This window comes from Andrena cerasifolii, chromosome 15 (genome assembly GCF_050908995.1).
Source record: "Andrena cerasifolii isolate SP2316 chromosome 15, iyAndCera1_principal, whole genome shotgun sequence".
NCBI classification, from domain to species: domain Eukaryota; kingdom Metazoa; phylum Arthropoda; class Insecta; order Hymenoptera; family Andrenidae; genus Andrena; species Andrena cerasifolii.
This window is the reverse complement of record NC_135132.1, coordinates 1949006-1972311: the sequence shown is the minus strand read 5'-3', so window position 1 is coordinate 1972311 and position 23306 is coordinate 1949006. Positions and strand designations below refer to the sequence as shown.

The 23306-nt window shown below is 35.9% G+C and overlaps 1 protein-coding gene across 2 annotated transcripts in view; it reads left to right on the top strand.

Annotated features, from left to right (window-relative positions):
* Kibra (WW and C2 domain containing protein kibra) overlaps window positions 1-23306 on the top strand; it is a 125119-nt gene that overhangs the window by 31695 nt on the left and 70118 nt on the right. For both annotated transcript variants that reach the window (XM_076828176.1, XM_076828175.1), the window contains 2 exons: window positions 2502-2611; window positions 4805-4899. In XM_076828176.1, coding sequence (XP_076684291.1) covers window positions 2502-2611; window positions 4805-4899 — 205 coding nt within the window. The remainder of the gene's footprint in view (window positions 1-2501; window positions 2612-4804; window positions 4900-23306) is intronic.

Genomic DNA, 23306 nt, shown 5'->3' with positions numbered 1-23306 from the left:
CTCTACGAGAGGTGTTTGTACGTAATTTAAAAAATTACCTCTTCATTACAAAAGCAAAATCAAATATAAATTTCTGTTCACCCGTTCTGAGAAACGAAAGTGAGGTTAGGTTTAGCAGTTACAGAGGGAGCCAGTGGGCTTCGAGGGGCACAGTTATAGGGACAAGCGTTAAATTCCTATCTCTATTACTGGCTTCGCTTTAAAAAATATGGAAACGTTTTAAAAGTGCTCATTTTGCTATTTTTTCATAAAATTTGAACCTTTTATGATATAATAAACACTTTACATAATTGCAAATCATGATAATTATCAATTTATTAATGTTTGTAAAATACGTGTCCCTTGCCGTTTCCAGTAAGGATTTGAGTAAATCCATCGAAATCTTCTTATTCATTTTTGAAATTTTTTTACTATGATTTAATTGTTTAAAAATGCAGGATTCTCGTTTGTAACACATACATTAATAGTTTAACTTACTTAAGAAAAATTCTTTCCCTATTTATTTATGCGAGTTTTTTGTACTGTTTTTTTTTAAATATAAAGGCACCGCAATGGGGACACGTATCCTACCAAAAGTATATATTATAGGTACAGATAAGATAAGATATTATAAAGTAACATGAAAATTGTTGAAGACTCAAATATAAATATAAAAATGCAAAGAAAGTACAAATTTCAAGAAAGAATAAATACGTACTACAGTATATAAGAGACATTTCAATTCTTCCCCAAACGTAATACACTAGCGGACAAAAAAGTTACCACTTTTTCGATTTGTTCTATTTCTGTTATTTTTTTAACATACATTTGGGACTGTGGTATGTTTAATATGCATATTCTGATGGAGAATTTAAAGCTGTACAAAACCCAGTTAAAGTTGAATTTATTTAACTGACAAACAAAAGTGTTACATGACATTGAACGGGGTAACACATTTTTGGGTCCGACAAAGAAGTTATTACCACGTTTAGTAACTTTTTAGGTTGTCCTAAACGCAAAAGGTGCCCCCACAAAATAATTGATTTTATTATTAATGTTCAAAAGTGGTAATGTTTTGCTGGCTTTAAAACTGTGTTGTCTTGTTTAATGTTATGTAGGTTTTTTGTTTGTTAGTTAAATAAATTCAACTGTAACTGGGTTTTATACAGCTTTTAATTCTCTTTCAGAATATGTATATTGGGCATGTACACTAGGCGTCAAAACGGCTTCCCCTCGGAAATTTGGCAACGTTGCATGTCACTAGGCATAACTCCGCGGTTCTAGGGACATGCAACGTTGCCAAATTGCCGAAGAGAAGCCGATTCTGGCCAGACATATATAGACGGAGCAGAAGATGGGACTATAGGCCAGGGGAACGGTAGGCTTGGAGGGGAAAAGGCAGAAGTCAGATAGAGGCACGTCGGGTTAGCTTCGGAAGCATTCGGCATGCATATCCATTGCGTTACTCGATTTGCCTGTATCGCTCCCCTTACCGCGAATCTTACACCCCCCTCAGCTTACGCTCTGTCTATATATGTCTATGATTCTGGCGCCTAGTGTACTGCAGTTTTGAGTTGGTATTGAAAAGTAATAGTTGTAGGGTGATTCGAAAAAGTGACAACTTTCTTGTCCGCTACTGTAGGTGTTCCGTTTGGCCCCACATGGGGTACTTTAGTAAATATTTAATATTTCCACTTCAGCGTGAGATAAAGAACCGGGTAAAACGTCAAAATACAGTGAAAGGACTATAGAATCCAATGCTGTACTTACAGTTATAATTTTTCTAACTATAAATTAAAAAAAATTGTCGCAACTCCAACACAATATCGAAACATCGACGCTGGAAATTTTTTCAACTCTCTAACTTATGAGGACAGCAACTCATTCGCAGCACTTATTTAAGAGAAACGTTGATGCTCGGATCAATAAACCGTTTGCTTAGTTATTTAATCACGTCTATGCAAATCTCTGGCAATAATGAAACCGAGGAAAATGAGGAAAACTCTGTTTTAAAATATGGCGTATCCAGAGTTGGGCATTGTTGAAATTATTTCGAATAAATATTTATCTAGCATAACTATCCAAATACATTCTCTTCTGTCGAATAATTCATTATTATGTAATCGAATAACGAGGTTAATAGCTTTTGATAGTATTCACTGTCTGCTGACTGATAACTGTTTTCGCATGAATGAATGCCATTTTATGATACTACGCAAAGAATAGAAGCTACAGATAACAAATAATGCAAATAACGATTAAATATATATATATATATATATATATATATATATATATATATATATATATATATAAAAGCCAATTTGTTACTTTTTAGCTACCTGTTATTCGTCATACAAATGAAATTATGCCCAACTCTAGACAAATGTTGTTCCTACCGCGAGGATTCAAGATACGTCATGAAATTCTTTGTAACGTTATCAGTAGGTCGAAAAAATATCACATGTGATTCTTTATCGATGCAACTTCTTGATAGTGTCTTTGTTTTTTTTTTATTACAGATTTACAAAACCTCAAACGTTCGCAGACTGTATCGGAAATGAGCTTCCACTTGGATGGGAGGAAGCTTATGACAAGCATGTGGGTGCATACTACATTAATCATGTCAACCGTGAGTATTAGTTTCCTCTTTACATGTCATCGGAAATGTTGACGCATTATGCACGTTAATGTTTATTTTATAGATCTTGTGTATCTAACTTTTAAGAAAGTAGTGTAATTTACAACGATGCAATTTTACAAGACATTAAACATTAGAATTTTAAGGAGTTGGAAAACCCATGGCACTTGTCAAAACATGTAAAAAGTGTTACATAGACATAGATTCGAAGATCATGCCACCTTTGTACAGTCAATATACTGTAGCCATTTAAAAAATAATTCACTGGCCAGAGCGGACCTTAAGGGCGAACTTCAGTAACATTAAAAATAAGCGAAACTGTTTGAAAATTAGAGGAATGAATCTTTATGCGATAGTAAAACCCCCTGCAAAATTTCAGAAAAATTGATTCGGTAGTTTTTAAATTATTTAACTTATGGGAAAATGCAATATCGAGAACTATAACTACAAAATTAAAAGTGAAATAATGGGCCCAAGTTTTTGAAATCTTGTGTGCAGAAAGATCAAACACTGAACAAAATTGTCAAAAGAATTCAGGACAATTGATTCGATAGTTTTTTTTTTTAAATGAAAGTGACACGAAAACTTGCGCTTTCAGGCACATTCCAACAAACAAGTTTATGATAAAAGATCAAATATTCAATGAATTGATAAAATAAAATAATAAGTAAGAGCGAATTCAACTGAATTTGCGATAAAAATACACCATTGCTATTTCTGACGAGTTCTCATCACAGAAAAAATCTTTATTAATATCTGAGAAATTGACTTAACTTTTTAATTAACTTTTGGGGAAGATTGTCACTGTAATTCATCCTTAAACTATAAACAAAAGGTCATGTTTTTGATAAACAGATGAATATTAAAGCCGACTTCCTTCAACTTATTTATTAAAAAAGAATAAGTTTACTAAATTATCTACTAATTTTATCATTATATCTACACTAGTTTTACTACTCGGCTTCCCCGCAATTTAGATTCTGATACTAAAATTTTATATTTGGGGTCTTTCCGCACCCCTCGTAATACCCACCAAGTTTCATCTCGATCAACCACCGGTCCCTTTCGGAAGTAGGGGAGACTCGGGGTTAGTTGATACAGACGAATTATCTCGACACCGTATATGTGTAGCTCCATTTGAGCCAGATATGTGAAGATTGCTGTCCAATTCTTTCCTATGATTCAGCGTACGTGTGTGTACATTGACGTTAACAATCGTTTTTTAACTGTTTATATAGAGAAAACGTAAATAGTTTTGATACATCCAAATTGATCATCAAAATAACATTTTTTCATTCATTCTGTATGTATTTTCTCAAGTTTCCGTTTACTAAATATTAAAGAGGAAGGACCAAAGTATATTTTGGCATATGTGTTATTAAGGAATTAATTCAAATAAAAAATGAAAAAAATTGAAAACAGAATAACCGTGGGGTAAATTGATACATTTTACCTTCGCCCAAGTAACATTTTTTCATTCATTTTGTATGTATTTTCTCAACTTTTCATTTACAACATATTAAAGAGGAAGGACCAAAGTATATTTTGGCATATTTGTTATCAAGTAATTAATTCAAATAAAAAATGAAAAAAATTGAAAACAGAATAACTGTGGGGTAAATTGATACATTTTACCTTCGCCCAAGTAACATTTTTTCATTCATTTTGTATGTATTTTCTCAACTTTTAATTTACAACATATTAAAGAGGAAGGACCAAAGTATATTTTGGCATATTTGTTATCAAGTAATTAATTCAAACAAAGATGAAAAAAATTGAAAACTGAAAAACGTATCGACTAGCCCCGGTCTCCCCTACAGCCAAACAGTTTTTATGGAGCCCTGTAAAAAGTCCTAAAGCATTCACTGTCAATAAATAATGCATCAAGTTGTTCAATAGATTATTTACAATGGATGAAAGCAAGTAATTTGTATTCCACGTAAATCTTAATATGATCGTCCTATATTTATGCACATATGTTTCGTCCACCATAACGAGTACTTACTTTGCGTTTCAAGTTTCAAAAAGGTGAATGAAAATACAAAATATTTATTGCAGCAAAAATTTCCAGCTATCGTTCGTTCGTGTTTCTTTCATAACTCTTGGTGTCGAGCATGCTGCGAATTAAACGTACGTAATTATAGATAAAGTTATACAACATTTTTCTTCAACTGTTTGTTACAGAGACGACTCAACTCGAGGATCCAAGGCAAGAATGGCGTGCTATTCAAGAGGCTATGCTTCGTGAATACCTCCAGACCGCACAGGACGTCCTTGAGGTAAGTCTAAAAAAGCCCTTTAATTATTGCCGCCTCCCTTAAGCACGCTAATAGGTGGTAAGTTTTGGGGAAATGCTAATAATAATTTCATTACTTATGAGCACGTTATATTTTAATATGTTGCTCTGCATGTTTGACAAGAAGTAATATTTCCCCAAGCAAACAACTCCCAAAGAAACAATTTAGACGTAATTATAAGTACTATTTTAATGCACATTTTATTTTATTCAGAGCTTCCTCTTTCCAATTCGATCAGCCGTGTATTAAACCGAGGTAAACTTACTGCTAATTTTAACCCAGTGAGCAAATCTTGCGAATTACAAATCTGGTCGAAACAAAATACATTTTATATAATTCAACTTATAATAGTAATTTAAATTCATTAGATTCACTAAGCCGTTAGTCGAAGGATGCAATTATATAATTTCCTGTGCTGCGTACAAATGAGCACTCATAAACGAAGAAACTCGTCTGCGAAAGCGATATACATATCACTATCATGGGGCATTACCGTGCAAGTACCACGCGGATATCTATTTTCTTATCGTTGCACTAATTCTCCATTTAATCGAGATTGCAACTGAGAAAGAATAGTCGAACTTTGAAATAATTTCGCTGGGATTTCTAGACCTGAAATCTTAATATATAAAAGCAGAAAGCTTCTCTATGTTTACGTGCTTCTCTGCCACCTAAAAACTTTCGAAAGATAAACTCTGGGATCACGAAATGTACCTCAGCTGATTATTCCTGACTAATCCAGAAAAATGTGAGCATTTAAAAAAAAAACCTAAAAAATTTTTTTTTTATAAAATCTGAATCTAAATTTCGGGCGAAACCGAGTAATAAAGCTAGTCATTTCATATGATTTTTTTATTGTAAAAATAATATAAGTGATAAAAAAATTCATTGAAGAAAAGCGTTTCATAAGAATTAATATAATTTCGAATTCGTATTTTTCGTCAATGGAAAATGGGTGGGCAGCTCTACATATGCGTTTAACAAGTAGGTATTTGAATTGATAGTGGATCATTACGCATGCTGCAACCTTAAGGGCGGGTAAACTTTTCCTCTCGGAAACTTTTTTTCCACCGAAAATTTATATGGATCGAAAGCACGTACCAAGCAACATGCAAAAATAACAATTTTGAGTTTAGGAATATATTCAGTAAAAAATTATTAAATAAAAGGGACTGTGAAATTTTTACTAATTTTCTAACCCCCAATGTGACCAACTATTATGCTTCAATTTGAATGGATACTTTTTTTTTAACCAATACTATACAAGAAAGGCCACATTGCATACCCTCAGATAATAAAAACGCACCCTCTTCCTACTTTTCCTGGGGAAAAAATTATTTTAGTTTATGCTCAATCTCACATCGGTTTGCTACCATGCTTTAGGGGAGACCGGGGCAAAGTGAACCCCGGGGTAAAATGAGCTTCCTTAATTTATTCTTTAACAATAGAATATATTTAGAAATTTTGGTGACGTAATAAATGTATGTAATACGACAATGATAATTATGCACATTCAGGCATCGAAAAATGAAAATTCATTTAAAAAATTAAAAATGAAGTGTTAGAGACTTCCAATTGTTTTTTTTTCAATTTAGCTTTTTGGATAAGTGAGTCTTAAATGTGTTATTTTTACTCCATTTTTTTTCTGCGTGTTTATAACAAGTTTATAAACATACGCGTTTGAGAAAACATTAATACTAACATTATTAAATAATTAATTTTCCACTGAGTACACATTCGGGGCAAAGTGACCGAGGTAAACTGAGCTGCAAAGAAAAGATGCGCATCTTATTAAAACATCGTTATTTTTATGTGAAACCTGTCTGCCAAAAATTATTGAAGCCCATTTGAAAAAAAAATTAGATAGAAAAATATATGTTTTTGTTGAAAAATTTATTTAGATATTATAAGTACGTATTTTATTAAAAAGTGTGTATGTATTTGTTTTATTTATAATATGTCAGACTGTTCATGTAAACAAAGTTCCTTTAAAAACACATTTTCAGAAGAAAATGAGTTTAGGTTAGTAGCACAAAGTACAAAGTTACAAAGTACAAATTATTAACATTAAGCTTGTATTAATGAAATATATTTAAAAAAAAATAGTTTAAATAGTTTAAAAGTTCTAATAAAGTTGATTTTATAATTATATCCTTTATTAAAACACGTATTTTATTTCTGCTCACTTTCAAAGTGGTCGATTTTGCATTTTCTTTTCAAGTAGAATTTTAATATACTTTAAGTTTATTTTAAGTATTGATATTCGTCATTTATCAATAGCAATGTTCAAATTATATTATAAATCTATTTTCACACACTTTTATTGAAAGGGAAAAATTTTATTCGACTTCAAACATTTTTCGTCCCACTTTGCCCCGGCCTCCCCTACGCCCCCGCACTAATCTAGCCCCAACCAATACTAATACCCTGGAGAAATTAGAAAGTGGAATGCGTTGTTCCGGAATAAGTCAACGGAAGTACTGTGCAGAGGGGAGGGAGTGCAGTATTTAAATATATAACATAAAAAGACAATTTTGTTCGAAACGTAAAAAAAGTATTTCAAAATATTTTTGAAACACCCTAAGTATTTTATGCTGTCGAAACCCCTCAATGTAGCCGTTTCGAAAAACAAAGAAACTACATACTCCTACCCCTCCAACCTCCAGCAACGAATCATATGCGACAACCACTGCAACTGTCACAATAAAGGTAAAAAAAACTGTCAAAATTTTGCAAGTTTTTTGCCTCATAACTTTTCAACGAAGAGATTCCTAAACTCAAAATTATTATTTTTGCATGTTATTTGACACGTGCTGTCGATCCATATAAATTTTCTGTGAAGAAAAAGGTTTCTCAGAGGCAAAGTTCACATTTCAGGACTTTTTCACACGAGACACTTTTGTGGTTGACGACTAGGGATTGCAACTAGGGGTTTCCCAGTAAATCGTGAGAAATACCCTAAAATTTTTACCGGTAATTCGCCAAATTTTTACCGGTAATTCAATAAATTACATACAGCAATATAGCGCATATATGCGTTTATTAATTAGTTCATAAAGACATCTACTACGTTATCAGTAAAAAAACACTTCAATTACTAATAAAGACAAAAACCGAAGTATCTCATGAAGAACCAACTCTGATGCAAAAGAAAACTGAGGATCTGAATCAGTCATGAAAAAATGGACGTATTTTCAAGTAGAAAAATTAAGGAGAAAATATATACTATGAATGGCATATGATTTCATAATGCCTACCCGGCCAACAAGTGTAGAATCTGAGAGCGCTTTATCCGTGGCTGGATTATTTTGTACAAAAATTAGGTAGCGATCAGGAGACCAAAGTTTAGACGAATTAGGTATGTTTTCGTGCTTATTTGATAAAAAGAATTGTTAAATAAAAAATATTTAATTATGTATGTAAGTTAAGAATCTTTTCATTGTTTTCGTGGTGACGATCCATATTAATAAGTATTGTCAATAGTTATACAAATATATCTATTTTCTGTTATATTATTTTATATTTCATGTTCAGAATAGTTTTATTTCCATATATTTTTAATAATGCTCGATTAGAGTTAAAAAGAAGTTTTTTTGTAATGTTCACTCTTATATTTTCAATACCTTAAAAAATACCGGTAAATTATCGGTAAAGCGGTTTTGAATAAAAATTTTACCGAATTACCATTAATTAAAAAAATCAGTAATTTTGCAATCCCTTTTGACGACTAGTAATTCCAGTATGTTCATTCATCGCCAGAGGAGGTAATGTTAATTTGAAAAGTATAAAAACGGATAAGAAACCTGCGAATATATAAAAAAAAACACCAGTCGCCAAACATAAAAATGTTTCGTGTGAAAAAGGCCTAAGACCTCCGCATACCAAAGCAGGCCAGGCGTGCAGACAATGAACAGTGTCGCAGTGCGGCCAATACAGTCCCAGTCGTTGTATCATACTGATGTGCGCATACCAGCGCTACACGCAGAGTGTCTTGTAACTGATGACACAACCAAACACTGATGATTCTATATGAAAAACTAAGTCGAAAATGTCGAATGGCATTTTTCTTTTAATTTCAGGCTGTGTATTAAAAACAGTTTAATATAACTGCGAACGTAATGAACAAACGAGTCGGAATTTTAGAGCAACAGTGTTTTGAGAAATTCAACTAATGCGTGGTTGAATTTTTTCTCTTTCTCTCAACTATAATACCGCGATGATGAATAAATTTGACGTCGAGGAAAAAGTATTATGCATTATATCATTTGCTTCCTCGAAATAAAGAGTTTTTCCTGTAGATATTTTCTCGGGTCGTTAAACGCAACAGAGACATTTATATTTAGGTTCTAGTGTTGGGTGATTCACTCTAGTTACATAGTAATGCCTGCACTACATATACCTAATTAATGTTTAACGAAGATAAACAATTAAAGCTAAGTAAAACAATCGATCACAGAGGTAATTAAAAATTAGAAAAAAGTGCATACCGTCAGATGGGTAACTTTGATCGCAAAAGTAGATTTTAAAGCAAATTCCTCTAGCGTATATGTGGATGTTATGTGACAGGTATCGATATCAAAGTGCTTTGGGTAGCTTTAATTTAGGGCTGTACGAGTACTCGAATATTCGAGTAGCTGGAAATTCGGACCGAGCCGAGCCGAGTACTCGGAAAAAGCGAGCGATAGAAATAGAACCGAGAACTCGAATTTTTTCGAGCGGCTCGAATAGAACCGAGAACTCGATTTTTTTTCGAGCGGCTCGAATAGAACCGAGAACTCGAATTTTTTTCGAGCGGCTCGAATAGAACCGAGAACTCGATTCTTTTTCGAGCGGCTCGAATAGAACCGAGAACTCGATTTTTTTTCGAGCGGCTCGAATAGAACCGAGGACTCGAATTTTTTCGAGCGGGCCCAAAAGTACCGAGTGGGCCGAACGTACCGAACAGCACGGTGTGTCGAGTAGTTAGAAGTTTGATTGTTTCGAATATTTTAGAATATGTTTATATACTGGATAATGGTTTGTAATTATTATTAATATTATTATTTCGACTTTGTTTATTTTCAATAATTAGAGAACACTTTCATTTGAAGTTTACATTTTAATTACTCACATTATTACAGGCGAATTGCTGATCTGTGTTGTTTATTCAAAATTGTCAATGGTTGCATCAACTGTCCTGCACTTTTACGGAATATCTCCCTCTAGGGTAAAGGACCCAATTACTGACACCTAACCAATTACTGTCACTTTAAGCTATTTTACTTAAAATAACGAATAAATAAACTATAGTATATATTTTACAGTATAGATTATAGGTTGATTTACATAATTCTTTTTTGTATGACTTTACAACGTTTATTTATTCGTTATTTTAAGTAAAATAGCTTAAGGTCACAGTAATTGGTTAGGTGACAGTAATTGGGTCCTGTACCCTATGCGCCATCCAGAAACTTAAGGGAAAGAACATGCTTTTACTGTTCAAGCACCAAATCTAAGTTTGGTGCTCGCCCCAGCATGCCCCTTCTCGTCTCACTACAATCATACGAACACTGCCCGAAACATTATTCACAAAAGTATAAAATAATATACAGTGACTCGCATTAATATTCGGACACTTTTTAAAATCGCATAACTTTTTTAGAATTGGACCAAACAACTTGAGTTTTCTTGAGAAGCTAGAAGGATTAGTTTGCTAAATGACGTATTTGGCCGTTTTGAAAAAAAAATGTATTTGGTCGGAATAGCGAAAAGAATAGTAAAGGTCGATTTTTAAACTATTTTTTGTGAGCTTGTAATGAAAATTAAAAAAAAAACAGTTTGTAGATTGCAGTAAGTTGTATACGTGCCTAAAATTTCACCAAAATCGATTAACGTTGCTGCGAGCTACAAACGTTTAAAGATCGCAGAATAAGGTCGAGAATCGCGAAAATTCCCGAAATCAGCGATTCTTAAAGTTTAAAAATCGACCTTTACTATTTTTTTCGCTGTTCCAACCAAATACATTTTTTTTTAAAACGACGAAACGCGTCAGTTACCAAACTAATCCTTCTAGCTTCTCAAAAAAAAACTCAAGTTGTTTGGACCAATTCTAAAAAAGTTATGCGATTTTAAAAACTGTCCGAATATTAATGCGAGCCACTATACGTACCATATAGTCAGCTAAATTCTGCCTCAGAAACACATACATATACCGGAGATCTTCTATATTATTATATCACTGTCACGGGTGCTGAAAATAAGGAAAAAGTAAGGAAGTCCAAATAAATTATAAATTCTTATCTAACTTCGTCACGCGTCCACATGTTTCATTGATTTCGCTGCTCACTGACGGTGCCGATAGCGATGCATCTAACGCGTATGCTCAATTTTAATTAGTGCATTTGTATCACGAGATACGTGGGGTACCCCGTCTTGCCCCACCTTCCCCTATATATCGGTTTTATAACAGTAAGGGGGCACGCCACATTAATAAGGGTTTAACTTAAACGTAACTTAAAAAAAATATATATATTTCAAACTCCTTTTGAGAATCAATTTATTCTTCACAGATTTATTATTATTATTATTATTATTATTACTATTATTATTATTACTATTATTATTATTATTATTATTATTATTATTATTATTATTATTATTATTATTATTATTATTATTATTATTATTATTATTATTATTATTATTATTATTATTATTATTATTATTATTATTATTATTATTATTATTATTATTATTATTATTATAATATAATTGTGACAAAAATATCCCAGTAGTTACAAAAATACATAAACGACAGCGTTAACAATGACTAGCACTTGTTCAACTAACTTTTCACCATAGATTTCATCCGACCGACTATATAACAAAGACCGGAACGAACTTCTAGAGAGACAAAAAGGGTCCATGCCATTAAAATATTGATTAGCCACACTCATGGCGCGATTTATGGGGTCAACCGAGTAGTGACGATATTGAGGTAGTCCCGGAAAGAGTAGAGGCCTGGATCGCAAATGCCTCTGCGGCGCAATAAGAGAAACACTGGTTATTAACGCAGAACAGTCTATGTGACCATTTAAGACATTATTCAAAAACATCATATCCGCGATACGTCTACGATCCACGAGAGTAGGGATATTCAAGAGAGCTATGATAGGGCTATAATTGTGGTCAGTACAGTCCATAGGCTTACCGAAAATACGAGCGGCAAACCTCAACAAATTTGTGTTGGACCCTTTCAATCAAACTACTATATTTGCCACGCTTCGGATTCCAGATGACTGGAGCGTATTCAACATGCGGCCCAACAAGGGCAACATGTAATAGTTTAATTGCATCTGTATTTCTAAAATGCCTCTTCATGCTGGAAAGGAATCCAAGGGTTCTTAATGCCTTACTGGTACAGCGTATGTAGTGGTTCCTGAAATCAAAGCATTAAATAAAACTTAATATAATAATTAAAAATATTTCACCATACTTTAAATCAACTTAATTAAATATGTTTAGTATAAATTCACCAATTCAAAAATGAAGTAGATTAATTTACAAATTTAGTTTAACCGCTGTTGCTGGCACTAAAATTACCTTTATTAAAATTAGTAACTAATTCAAACCTTCATTCATTATTAAATTAAATCTCTACACATTATACTAAAAATCACTGTATAAGCAATTTCAATTTAAAATCTACATTTATAGATCAATTAATTCAATTAATCAATTAACTGAAATTAAATTACTAAATTTGACCACCCCCACTTTAGGGAATAAACTAAATTTTAGAAATTCTAGGAACGTAGACACCCCCAGGTCAATCACCTCAGACACCTCTCTGAGACCGCAAGATCGTAAGGGAGGTTCACGCTACAAGCACCACGCACCGCCCTAAGCACCGCACACTTGCAACGGAACATCCCGAACTCGAAAATTCAAAAAATTCTAAAGCTTCGTGAATACGTAGGGAATTACCTCCTGATTACAATGCAATTTTTGTTTGCTGCCCAAATTCACTCTAAGGGGGTGTAAATTGGCCCCTGAAAATCCGGTTATTTCTCGATTTTGTGTTATAACTCGCAAACTGTAAAAGATAGAAAAAAGATTTCAAGATCAAAATTACTTCTTTTATTTAGATCTATCATTTAGTAAAAAATTATTTTACAGTTCACGAGTTCGGAATATAACCAGATTTTCAGGGGTCAGTTAAAACCCCTTAGAGCGAATTTGAGCAGTAAACAAATAATTGCGTTATAATCAGGAGGAAATCCCCTACATATTCACAAAGTTTCAGAATTTTTTGAATTGTCGGGTTCGGGATCTTCCCTTGTCAGATGTGTGGAGCCTTAAACTCTTCCTACTGCACCATTATTATTTAATCATAATTTAAAAGGCGCTTACGCATGGTTGAGGCGAGCCCATCCCCTAGCGAGAGTTTACTGTATAACCGACATATAACCGCTACGGAACCAATATAATATCGGTTCTGTAGAACCGGAACCGATATAGGCCAGAAGCGTTTTCACTCGTAACTGTTTCAAGATTATTTCGGTTCTCATAACTGTTTTGAGAACCGAAAGCATAACTGTTTTCAACCCCTGGCTTCTCTTGATTATTAGTAAAATCCATTTCTGTTTATCTAGTCGTTGATTGCTTTTGTTATTCGCTAATAGTGGTTCCTAGTAAAGGAGCGCAAGAAATATCTGTTTCTCGGTCCCGTGACGTCATAAGAAGCTACCTTGCACAGTGCGCTGAACACACGCGCGCACGTATGCACGAGGGCGTTACTAATATCACGAGTAGTGCGTAAGCTTCTGTTATTCCAACACAATTATTGACAGACAATAACTATGACATCCGTAGTACCTTCAACCGGTTCTCCATAGTTGCCCCTTTATGCAATGCTCCATTGACAAACCCACCAAACTGTGCCGGCAACTAGGCTATGATGTAACGTCGAGGAATTTCGAAAGTGTACGGAGGAATTCGCGAAGACGAAAATTAACCTTGGCGCGAGAGGTTTGTGTAGCGACGAAACGTCTTAGTATAATCGATTTCGGAATTCGAAACGAAACTTACTGAAACTGTGCTGCTTTTCAACCATAGCTTATTCACGGACCCTTTCATATAATTGCGATCAAGTTGCCAAATGTTTCAGCAATCACAAAAATGGCTAACTCAAAAAAGTAGAAAAATTGAAATTGGCATTTGTGTACTTTTTTTTTTCTTTTTAATTTAGGTCATTTCCATAATTACTGGCACGAATATGGCCAGTGTAAAAGCGTTGGTTATAATTGCGTCGAAGATATGGACTGTAAGAAAGCATGATGAGTCAACCAGAACGTTGGGGATTTTTTAAAAATATCAAAATTTATATTAGCCCTTACATTCGAAATTAAGGGGTTAATTTGGGGGATTTTTTTTTACTGATACTGAGGTTGAAAATTATTTATTTTGTTCTTATGGGTAGAACATGTATTAGTGCATATATTGTATAAATATTGTACAGAAATGTTAAAAAATCACCGAGTTATTTGTTGTCCCGCGGAGCTCGTCCGCCGTTGCATCCTTGACTGATATAGCAAATTATAACGCCCAGGCTTATCTGAAATGAAAAACATGATGATTTTCGTGTTCCTTAATAAAATACCTACAATGCAGCATACGGATTTGAGAGAAAAAATATTATTGCACAAATGAGAGCAAGATGAAGAAAATTATTCGTTTTTCACCTCACAAAACGAACTTAAACATTTATTATATACGAATGGGTTATCGCATGAAAAAAATGTTATGCTACATTGTAGGCAATACCATTAAGAATATGCGTACCGAGTTTGAAATCTATCGGATGAATAGTTTTGGAGATATTTGATATTTCACCTTTGAAAATATAGTTTCGAGAAAAACGCAAAAGAAGAAAAAAAAGTTGAATAGTTAAAAGTTGAATATATCGACATCCGCGCCTCGTTTAAAGTCTATAACTCGGCTATTTTGGGGAATTTTTGCATCTACCATGACTTAAGGATGAATTACAGTGACAATCTTACGCAAAAGTTAATCAATTTCTCAGATATTAATAAAGCTTTTTTCTGTGATGAGAACTCGTCAGAAATAGCAATGGTGTATTTTTTATCGCAAATTCAGTTGAACAATTCTTGTGACAATTTTGTTCAGTGTTTGATCTTTCTGCACAGAAGATTTCAAAAACTTGGGCCCATTATTTCACTTTTAATTTTGTAGTTATATTTCTCGATATTGCATTTTCCCATAAGTTAAATAATTTAAAAACTACCGAATCAATTTTTCTGAAATTTTGCAGGTGGTTTTACTATTGCATAAAGATTCATTCCTCTAATTTTCAAAGAGCTTCGCTTATTTTTAATCTTAAAACTTCACGTGATAAGAAAATGCAAAGAAAAAAAAATTATTTTTTCAAAACTTTCAGGGTGGCGTAACCCCTTAAGGGTACGTAGTAGCATATACTTTCAGTACGTCGCATTATTAAGCGTGTCACACGAAATTCTTTGTCTTGTGTCTTATACGATTTTGTCTTTGAATTTTGCACCTACATTACTTAAAATAAGAAATGTTGGATTGTCTCTCTAAGAAATTCCCTTACATTCTCGTTACAAAGAAAAAAATTCTATCCATCATTTTAGTAATCACTTCTATAACAATTACGAGAAGGCTGAATAAAAATAAATACAAATCGAATGATCTTAATATGGGGTAGTTTCATAAGCTCTGCCACTGCTTTCATTTTTCATGCAGATACATTTTTATATCGCCATTATTCATAAATTCTAATTTGCGTGCCGGCTAAAAAATCTTAGCTCATCTTCGATCCTGCATCAATTGATCAAAGTCACTTTTTGCTAGATTTTCTTCTTGCAAGAAATTAGTAAAACTAATGTTAATGAAACTGGTTTAGGCCACTGCGTGTGCGGTAAATTTAATAAAAACGGGATGGTGTTGCAATTTTCATTAAAAATATTTATGGGCTATACAGAGATGTTTCAAAAGTCAGGCAGAGTCAGCACCGGTTTCTAAAAAGTTTCGAAGATTAATAGGCTCCGGTAATGAAGCATTTATGATTTTACTCGTAGAGCCACATTTAGCTATAGTAAATGATTTCTCAAAAATTAACTTTATTCGACGGTGGAATTTACTGTTACAAATTTGTATTTATTCTAATCGTTACAGAGCTTTTAGGTGTAAAAAATTACACTGTCCAACAAAATTGAACTTTTTTTCTATTCTGTAACATTCAATAGCCGTAGGTTTTCGTGCGCTGAAAACGAATTCGCAAACCGTTTGTTCCCATCACCCTTAGTTTTTGAGAAATTCGATTTTCAAAAAAACTGCAAAGGGTATAGCCGAATAAGGTGTTCAAAATTGCCCCAGAGCCAAATTCGAGTTGCGATGGGTCATTCGATAGCTTATCAAAAAAGAACTATTTTTGGCAATTTTCAAGTTGATATCTTGATCTGGGGGGTAGTAAAGGGCAAAAATTGAAAAACATGTTTTTTCTCAATTTCTGCCCTTTACTACCCCCCAGATCAAGATATCAACTTGAAAATTGCCAAAAATAGTTCTTTTTTGATAAGCTATCGAATGACCCATCGCAACTCGAATTTGGCTCTGGGGCAATTTTGAACACCTTATTCGGCTATACCCTTTTCAACTTATTCTATTCTATGAACCCTCGCGAACACAACGATATAAGTTATTATTGAATTACAAGCATTTAAATATGTTTAAACAACGATCAAAGGGAAAAGGGCACCCGAAATGCACCAATTTTTGCAGATATTTTGCTATATATTTTGAAAACTAGGGGTCTAGGAGAAAATCTGACTACTCCACGCGATGCAGCAGAAAATTTTCTTTCGGAAACCACTAACAGAAGTGGTAAGTCACGTTTTGTTTTCAATACAGAAGCGAAATAGTTTGGCAAAACGTGCGGCGCGGACAGTGGTAGTCACGCGCGTTAAGCGATTGTGTGACGCTGAGCGGCAGTGCATCGCGCGCCGCCGTTGACCACCACTGTCCGCGCCGCACGTTTTGCCAAACTATTTCGCTTCTGTATCGAAAACAAAATGAGTCTTACCACTTCTGTTGATGCTCTCCTAAGGAAAAATGTCCGCTGCATCGCGTGGAATGGTCAGATTTTCTCCTCGACCCTTAGTTTTGGAAATAAATTGAAAGATATCTTCAAAAATGAGTGCATTTTGGGTGTACTTTTCGTTTTGATCGTTGTTTAAACATATTTAAATGTTCATAATACACCAATAACTTATATCGCTGTATTCGGAAGGGTTCATAGAATAATTTGACGCATCGAGCAACCGAATAACTATTACCGTTTCGACACAAAAAATGTTCAAAGTTGAAAATTTGCATTTTTTTTTCAAAATCGAATTTCTCAAAAACTGAGGGTGATGGCGACAAACGGTTTGCGGATTCGTGTTCAGGGTGAAAAACTACAAGAATCACCCAGTGGATAATGCGGAAGAAAAATCGTGTTGGACAATATTACGTAAAATAGGTGACTTGAAAAGTGCCGTGATTCAGTGCCTTGAACCGAATTGGCTTCTATTTTTTTAAGGAAAAAATCGCGAAAGTGACAGAGAAGTAATATATAATGCTGAAAAATAATAATTAATATATTGAAGTTTCACAACAATATTACAATCCATGCGCAACAAATATTATCGGTGCACACTGTGTTCGTGAATTAAAGTGGTTAAAAGTTTTTGCAAACAGAGTTTTCCGAATTATTCTTGATATATTTTTAGTCGCTTGTAATACACGCACTTCCTCCGCCCGCCCTCCATTTTTTGCCTGCAACGCGTTTTTTTTTTCGCCTTCCGAGTTTCCGCTATTTTCATTTTTCTTTCAATTTTTCTCACTCCCATCTGCTTCACTCTGCTGAGCTTCCTTTCCGTCGTCTCTACAATGCCTGACGACTCTCTGCCAGGCAGCGAGATGCGAGTGGAATTTTAATTGCCATTTATTTTTGCTCGCTCAGTTCTTGTACCGCTTGTCGACGCGGGCGGACAGATACGAAACCGATTATGACACCGCCGGAGGAAGTTGTAGATCCTGATGCTTATATTATACCTATGTTATGCACGTGCGTTCCAGCCTTTCGCGGAAATCCAGCTCCGAACTTTTCGCGTTCTCACCAAGTTTAAAGAGAAATCATTCCTCCGCGCATCTCAAGCAATGGCACTAAAAATACCGAGGAATGTGGAGATACCTCGGACCTCGCGCGTATATCATAGGCTGCTGACAGGAGAATTTACGATTTCGTTTCTATCACAGCCGCGAACGTTGAAGCAGTAATGTTTGAAAACATCAGAAATATAGTGCCTGATTTTAATGGGGAAACAATAACAAAAAATACAATATATCCATGGAGTTACAGAAAGAGTCTTATTTCTGAGCTACACACTGCCTTACACAATGTTATTTACACAGAAAAAACGGTACATAAATTTTTATTAATAACGTAATTAAGTAGTGAATAAATTACTTAAAGGCTTCTTACGCGTATCACTGCGATATAGTACACTAAATGCCATATGCAGAGATATTATAGCGACGAACCTGAAGCCCACTCAAGTGACGTAGAAAGCGATACCCTTGAGGATACAAGCCGCCAAATGTATCTTCGCTACTCGTTGCGGAATCACACTTATTTGGTTACATTCGTACACGCGTACACACCGCAGGGCTTTAACGTACTGTAGTGTCGAAAAAGCCTGCTAAACGGTTCCCTGGGCCGTTGACGCGTCAGCAGCGCACTCAAGGACGCCAGCGAGTTCGCCCCTCGCTGCCTTTAAAACAGCGCTGTATCTTAATTACCTGGGAATCTATCAATTGTCGCGTAGTTCGGTCATAGTTTATCTGTTGTGTCGAGCCTCGTCACTGACCAGTCCCAAGCATTCTTATCCACGTTAATCTGTGAAATGGAATAGGACGTACCGCGACCCTCTGCAAATAGGAACCGGCTGGCCGTTAATTTAAAACGTGCGTTACAGGCGACCGTGCAGATGTCTGCTCGAGAACGGCGCTCGTTACCAACAATGCGAGCGAAAACGATGGTATTGAATAGAAAACATCGAAATACGCGCATGTCTGCATCTCCATGCTCGAAATAGCATTCACTGTACATATACGCGTTTGAAGGTGCCCTTCTGCGTGTACACAGACGCACGCCACAGCAGCTCCGGAACGAAACGGCAGTCATTTATATCGTCGTCGGTGTAGCCAGCGTAGTGAAATTTCGGACGCACGTTCGTTCGATTAGCTGCGACGGGTTTTCTCGCGTGTCTCTCTCTCTCTAATAGATTTTAGCTTAGATATTTCTGTTCTGACGCACAGCAGGCGTGATCGCGTAAAACGCACGGAGAAGCTATTTAATCGAGCTTGTCTATCTTAAAGAAGTGCCTACGTTCATAGAATGTTTCCCTCATATTCTGACACTCTGACATTCGTAACGAGACTATTCGAGGGAATATTCATTCCCTGTACTATCCGGCGAAATCAGCTATGACGATCGCGTCGCGAGATTACACGCCAGTGCTGTTCAACCACAGGGTCTCTTCACACGGGGCACTAATGTGAGTCGCGACTGATATTTCGGGCATCTACTTCTCGCGTCCTTTAAACTAGCTTCCTCTATGAAAAGAGCTTAAGCCCTGGAGATTGGACACCGTTCTCCGGTCTGCCTCCGTTACCATTCCTCATATCCCTATTTTGTGTGTGTGCGCGCGCTTTATACACGGGTAAAACACGGCGTTATAGAGGAGGGGGGAGGGGGGGGGCAAAGGCACGTAAAGGGCCCCACCTGTGGACAGCACTGTTATACGGTTACGATGCCGTGTGCCATTCGACGTAGCGTAGGCCGGCTTTAGGACGATATCTTGGCAAACGGGCAAGCAGGCAAGCGAGCGAAGCGAAGCAGGCAAGCAGCAAGCTTGCCACGAGAGATTGGAATGTCTCCCGTCCGTTCGAACCTCGTTCTCCTCCCCTCTTCCCTCCCTTGTCCATCGTACTGGCTCCTGCCAATGACTTCCCCTCTTCACGGCCTTCCCCCCTCGCCCAGCGGCAGCACTCATTCCATCGTCTCTGCTGGGCCCAAGATAGCGGCAGTCTGGGAAGATAGAGAAAGTCTGTGCGTGGCCCTGTAGCGGGAAAGAGAGGAGGCGAGCCAGAGAAAGATGAAAAACTCCACTAGCGATGGGGTTAACTTGAAGTTTGCTTATAGTTTTCAAGCAATTAGGTACTTACGATCAAATTGCTGCATAATTTATCGCTTATGCATGGATATAACTTTGCAGCCCCGCGTGAACCTTTAGCGATGCGTCTCTCGGAATAAATCTTTGTTCCGATGGCTGAAGAATGAACTTGTTGATACTCGAAGGAAAGTCTTTAAATTTTGTTACCCTTGGTATTATAATAATTATTTAATTTGTGCAGCGTATTTGATTTATAAATATGCAGATTAATAAGCTAAGTAATAGTTAATTTCAATCTGCTTCTCCTAAGGATGTAAAATGGAATAAAAATGAAGGGACCGCTGGCTGAACGTTTATGTGATATTTACGAAAAGTGTTCAACATAATATTTTAAATACCACCCGGTATCGGACATTACCATACAAACGTTTATGCGTTTCTGACGTTTTGTTGTTACTTTTTCCCTTTACGATTCATTTTTTTTTATTCCATTTATTCTTGAACGGGGTATTGAATTTTTATAACTATTATTATTGCTCGTCATTAATCAGCAAGTAATGAATTCTTATTGAGTGGGATATCGATCCCACTTAATAATTAGTATCGAGTGGGACTAATTTATTTTGATATTTTCTTCTCAATACTTTTACTAATGTAAGTGAAAATTGCTTGCCAAACATAACAAAATTAAAATACCTCCGATTAAAAAAAACGACTGCTGTTAATCCACTGCTGTTACTCTTAACAAACCATCGAATTCGGATACAATCAACGTAATTTTATTACGAAAGCTGGCATTGTTCCAAACCCACCGCGTAGAATTTCGCTACTCTTCTATAAGAAATGGTGCAAAAAATTGAAACTAGTAAAGCGAAAGGAAAGGACACTCGAAACACGCAACGGTGAAACGTATATAAATAATTTGGATTTCCCAGTGCCTGCGATCGCGCAGCATCAACAACGATAATCTCGGTGAAGTGAAAATTATATAAATCAGGTGATAGCCGTAGTATCATCGGAACAGTCAGTAATAGGATGTTGGAAAGAGTACGCGAGGATATTGATCCCATCGCCCACAGACCCTTCTCCCAAGTCTGAATGCATCTTGAAGAAAAGATGCCAGTTCCAGCAAGCCCCCCCGTCCTGTCCTCTCGGACCTCGGCCCTGGATCTTTCGTTCTCGCCTGGTTCTTTCATTCTGTCTTTCTCTCTTTCTGTCCTTCTATCTTCCTTTTTTCTCTTCTCGCGCTATGCGACCCTTTTGGCGTAGTGGCTACCGGTATTACGCTCGTAGGGCCCCCAGGCGATCCACGAACGGATCCACGAAGAGCTACGAGGACTCCCGAGGGTGTACGACCGTGTGCACGAGCGGATGTGCTACTGTCCTTCGATACTCGTCGGGATGATGCCCCGCGGTGATGCGAATCGACTACGCCATGCCGTTTACTCTTTCGCGCCGATGCCAAAGAAATAGAATCACACCGGGCTATGCGGAATATTTATGAATAAATATTTTCTTCTTTCTATAATACTTCTTCGAACTATATATAATCAAAGCTTTTCAATAAGCTTCGCCGTAATTGTTTTCGAATGCAGTACATGTAATAGCTGGTTTTTTAAAAGCTAACCGCTGGAATATATATATGTTGACTTCCACTTCATCGAAAGCTGCATTTCACATTCAGCTTCGACATCGTCACGCGAAACGTATCGTTCTCGCATTGAGATTTCCAGAGCAGATGGCATTTTAGTCCGCGCGCGTGTGCTCTCGAGCTTAACATTCATCCTCCACCAATACTCCGGAATATTTTCGTTCTACATTTTTTCCCGTCGTTTTATAGAGGCTAATCATACACATTCCCCGTAAAATTCTCATGCGAACGCCGGGAAGAATCTGCTTCAGAAATACCGTAAAGAAAAATAGGGGGAATGCGGTAAGAAGCACGACCGACCTTACGGCGTTGTTGCTCGCCATTTGCCGGCGCAGCTTTTCACATTCCTACGGCTCTCTTCCAGTGGCAAACAATGTTAACGACCACGCGAAGGGATCGGGATTCCATCTCTACCGGACGATACATAAATAGACCGACGATTTTACCCTGCCACCAGATATATATACGTACCCGTGTTATTATTCCTTTTTTTAACCGACTATTTTTAGACACCCGGTGGAATTTCACGCTTCTCTCTTCCGTCTTTTTTTCCCTTTTATTTCTGCTCCCTCTTTTTCGTTTCACCTCCTTCTTTATTTTCACCATTTAAGTGAGTTATTCATGTCCCCTTTGTCATATTAGTAATCTCTGTTATCGAAAAATTCTATACGTACATGGTCGTTCGAAGAGTAGATTTTGCGCGTTAAGGAGGAGACATGCACTTTTCTTTTCTTAAATTTTTATTGTATCGCATACAATATTGTTGAATGAATGTAATGCAAAACGAAGTCTTCTACTGGTAGTTACGAATCTTAATCTACTTCATTTATCCGCATTGTATTTTTGAAAATGTTTCTTAATTTATAATACAGGGCGCTTATTTAATGTTTTTCGTTACGATTACATACACAAAGTCACATTTTAAACTAAAAAATTAAAAAAGTGATACTAGATGCAATATCCAGTTTTAATGTTTACTTACAAGGAGAGAAAAATGAGATATACGTGTTTTTTTATAGCGGCCCGTTTTCATATTTAGGGGGTGAAACCAACCCCCAAAGTAATAAGATTTTCAGGTTTTCATCTCCGATTGCTTTGTTTTTTGGATATTTTTGAGAGGACCGAAAAATAAGTAAAGGTGTCTTTTTATTTTGGCCTGCTTGAATGTTTAGGGGGTGAAACCACCCAAACAAATGCATAAGCCCTAGTAGCATTTATTGTTGGCATTATGATGGCCAACTAATTCCCAACTTGGGGATACTGTGGGCCAACCAGAAATGCCACTAGGGAGAATAGTTAGTGGCCGCCTTCGATTGCTCTGATTTTTTTTTTATACCGGGCCGTTTTCATATTTAGGGGGTGAAACCAACCCCCAAAGTTATAAGATTTTCAGGTGTTCATCTCCGATAGCTTTGAATTTTGGATATGTTTTAGAGAGCCGAAAAATAAGATATACGTGTTTTTTTATAGCGGCCCGTTTTCATATTTAGGGGGTGAAA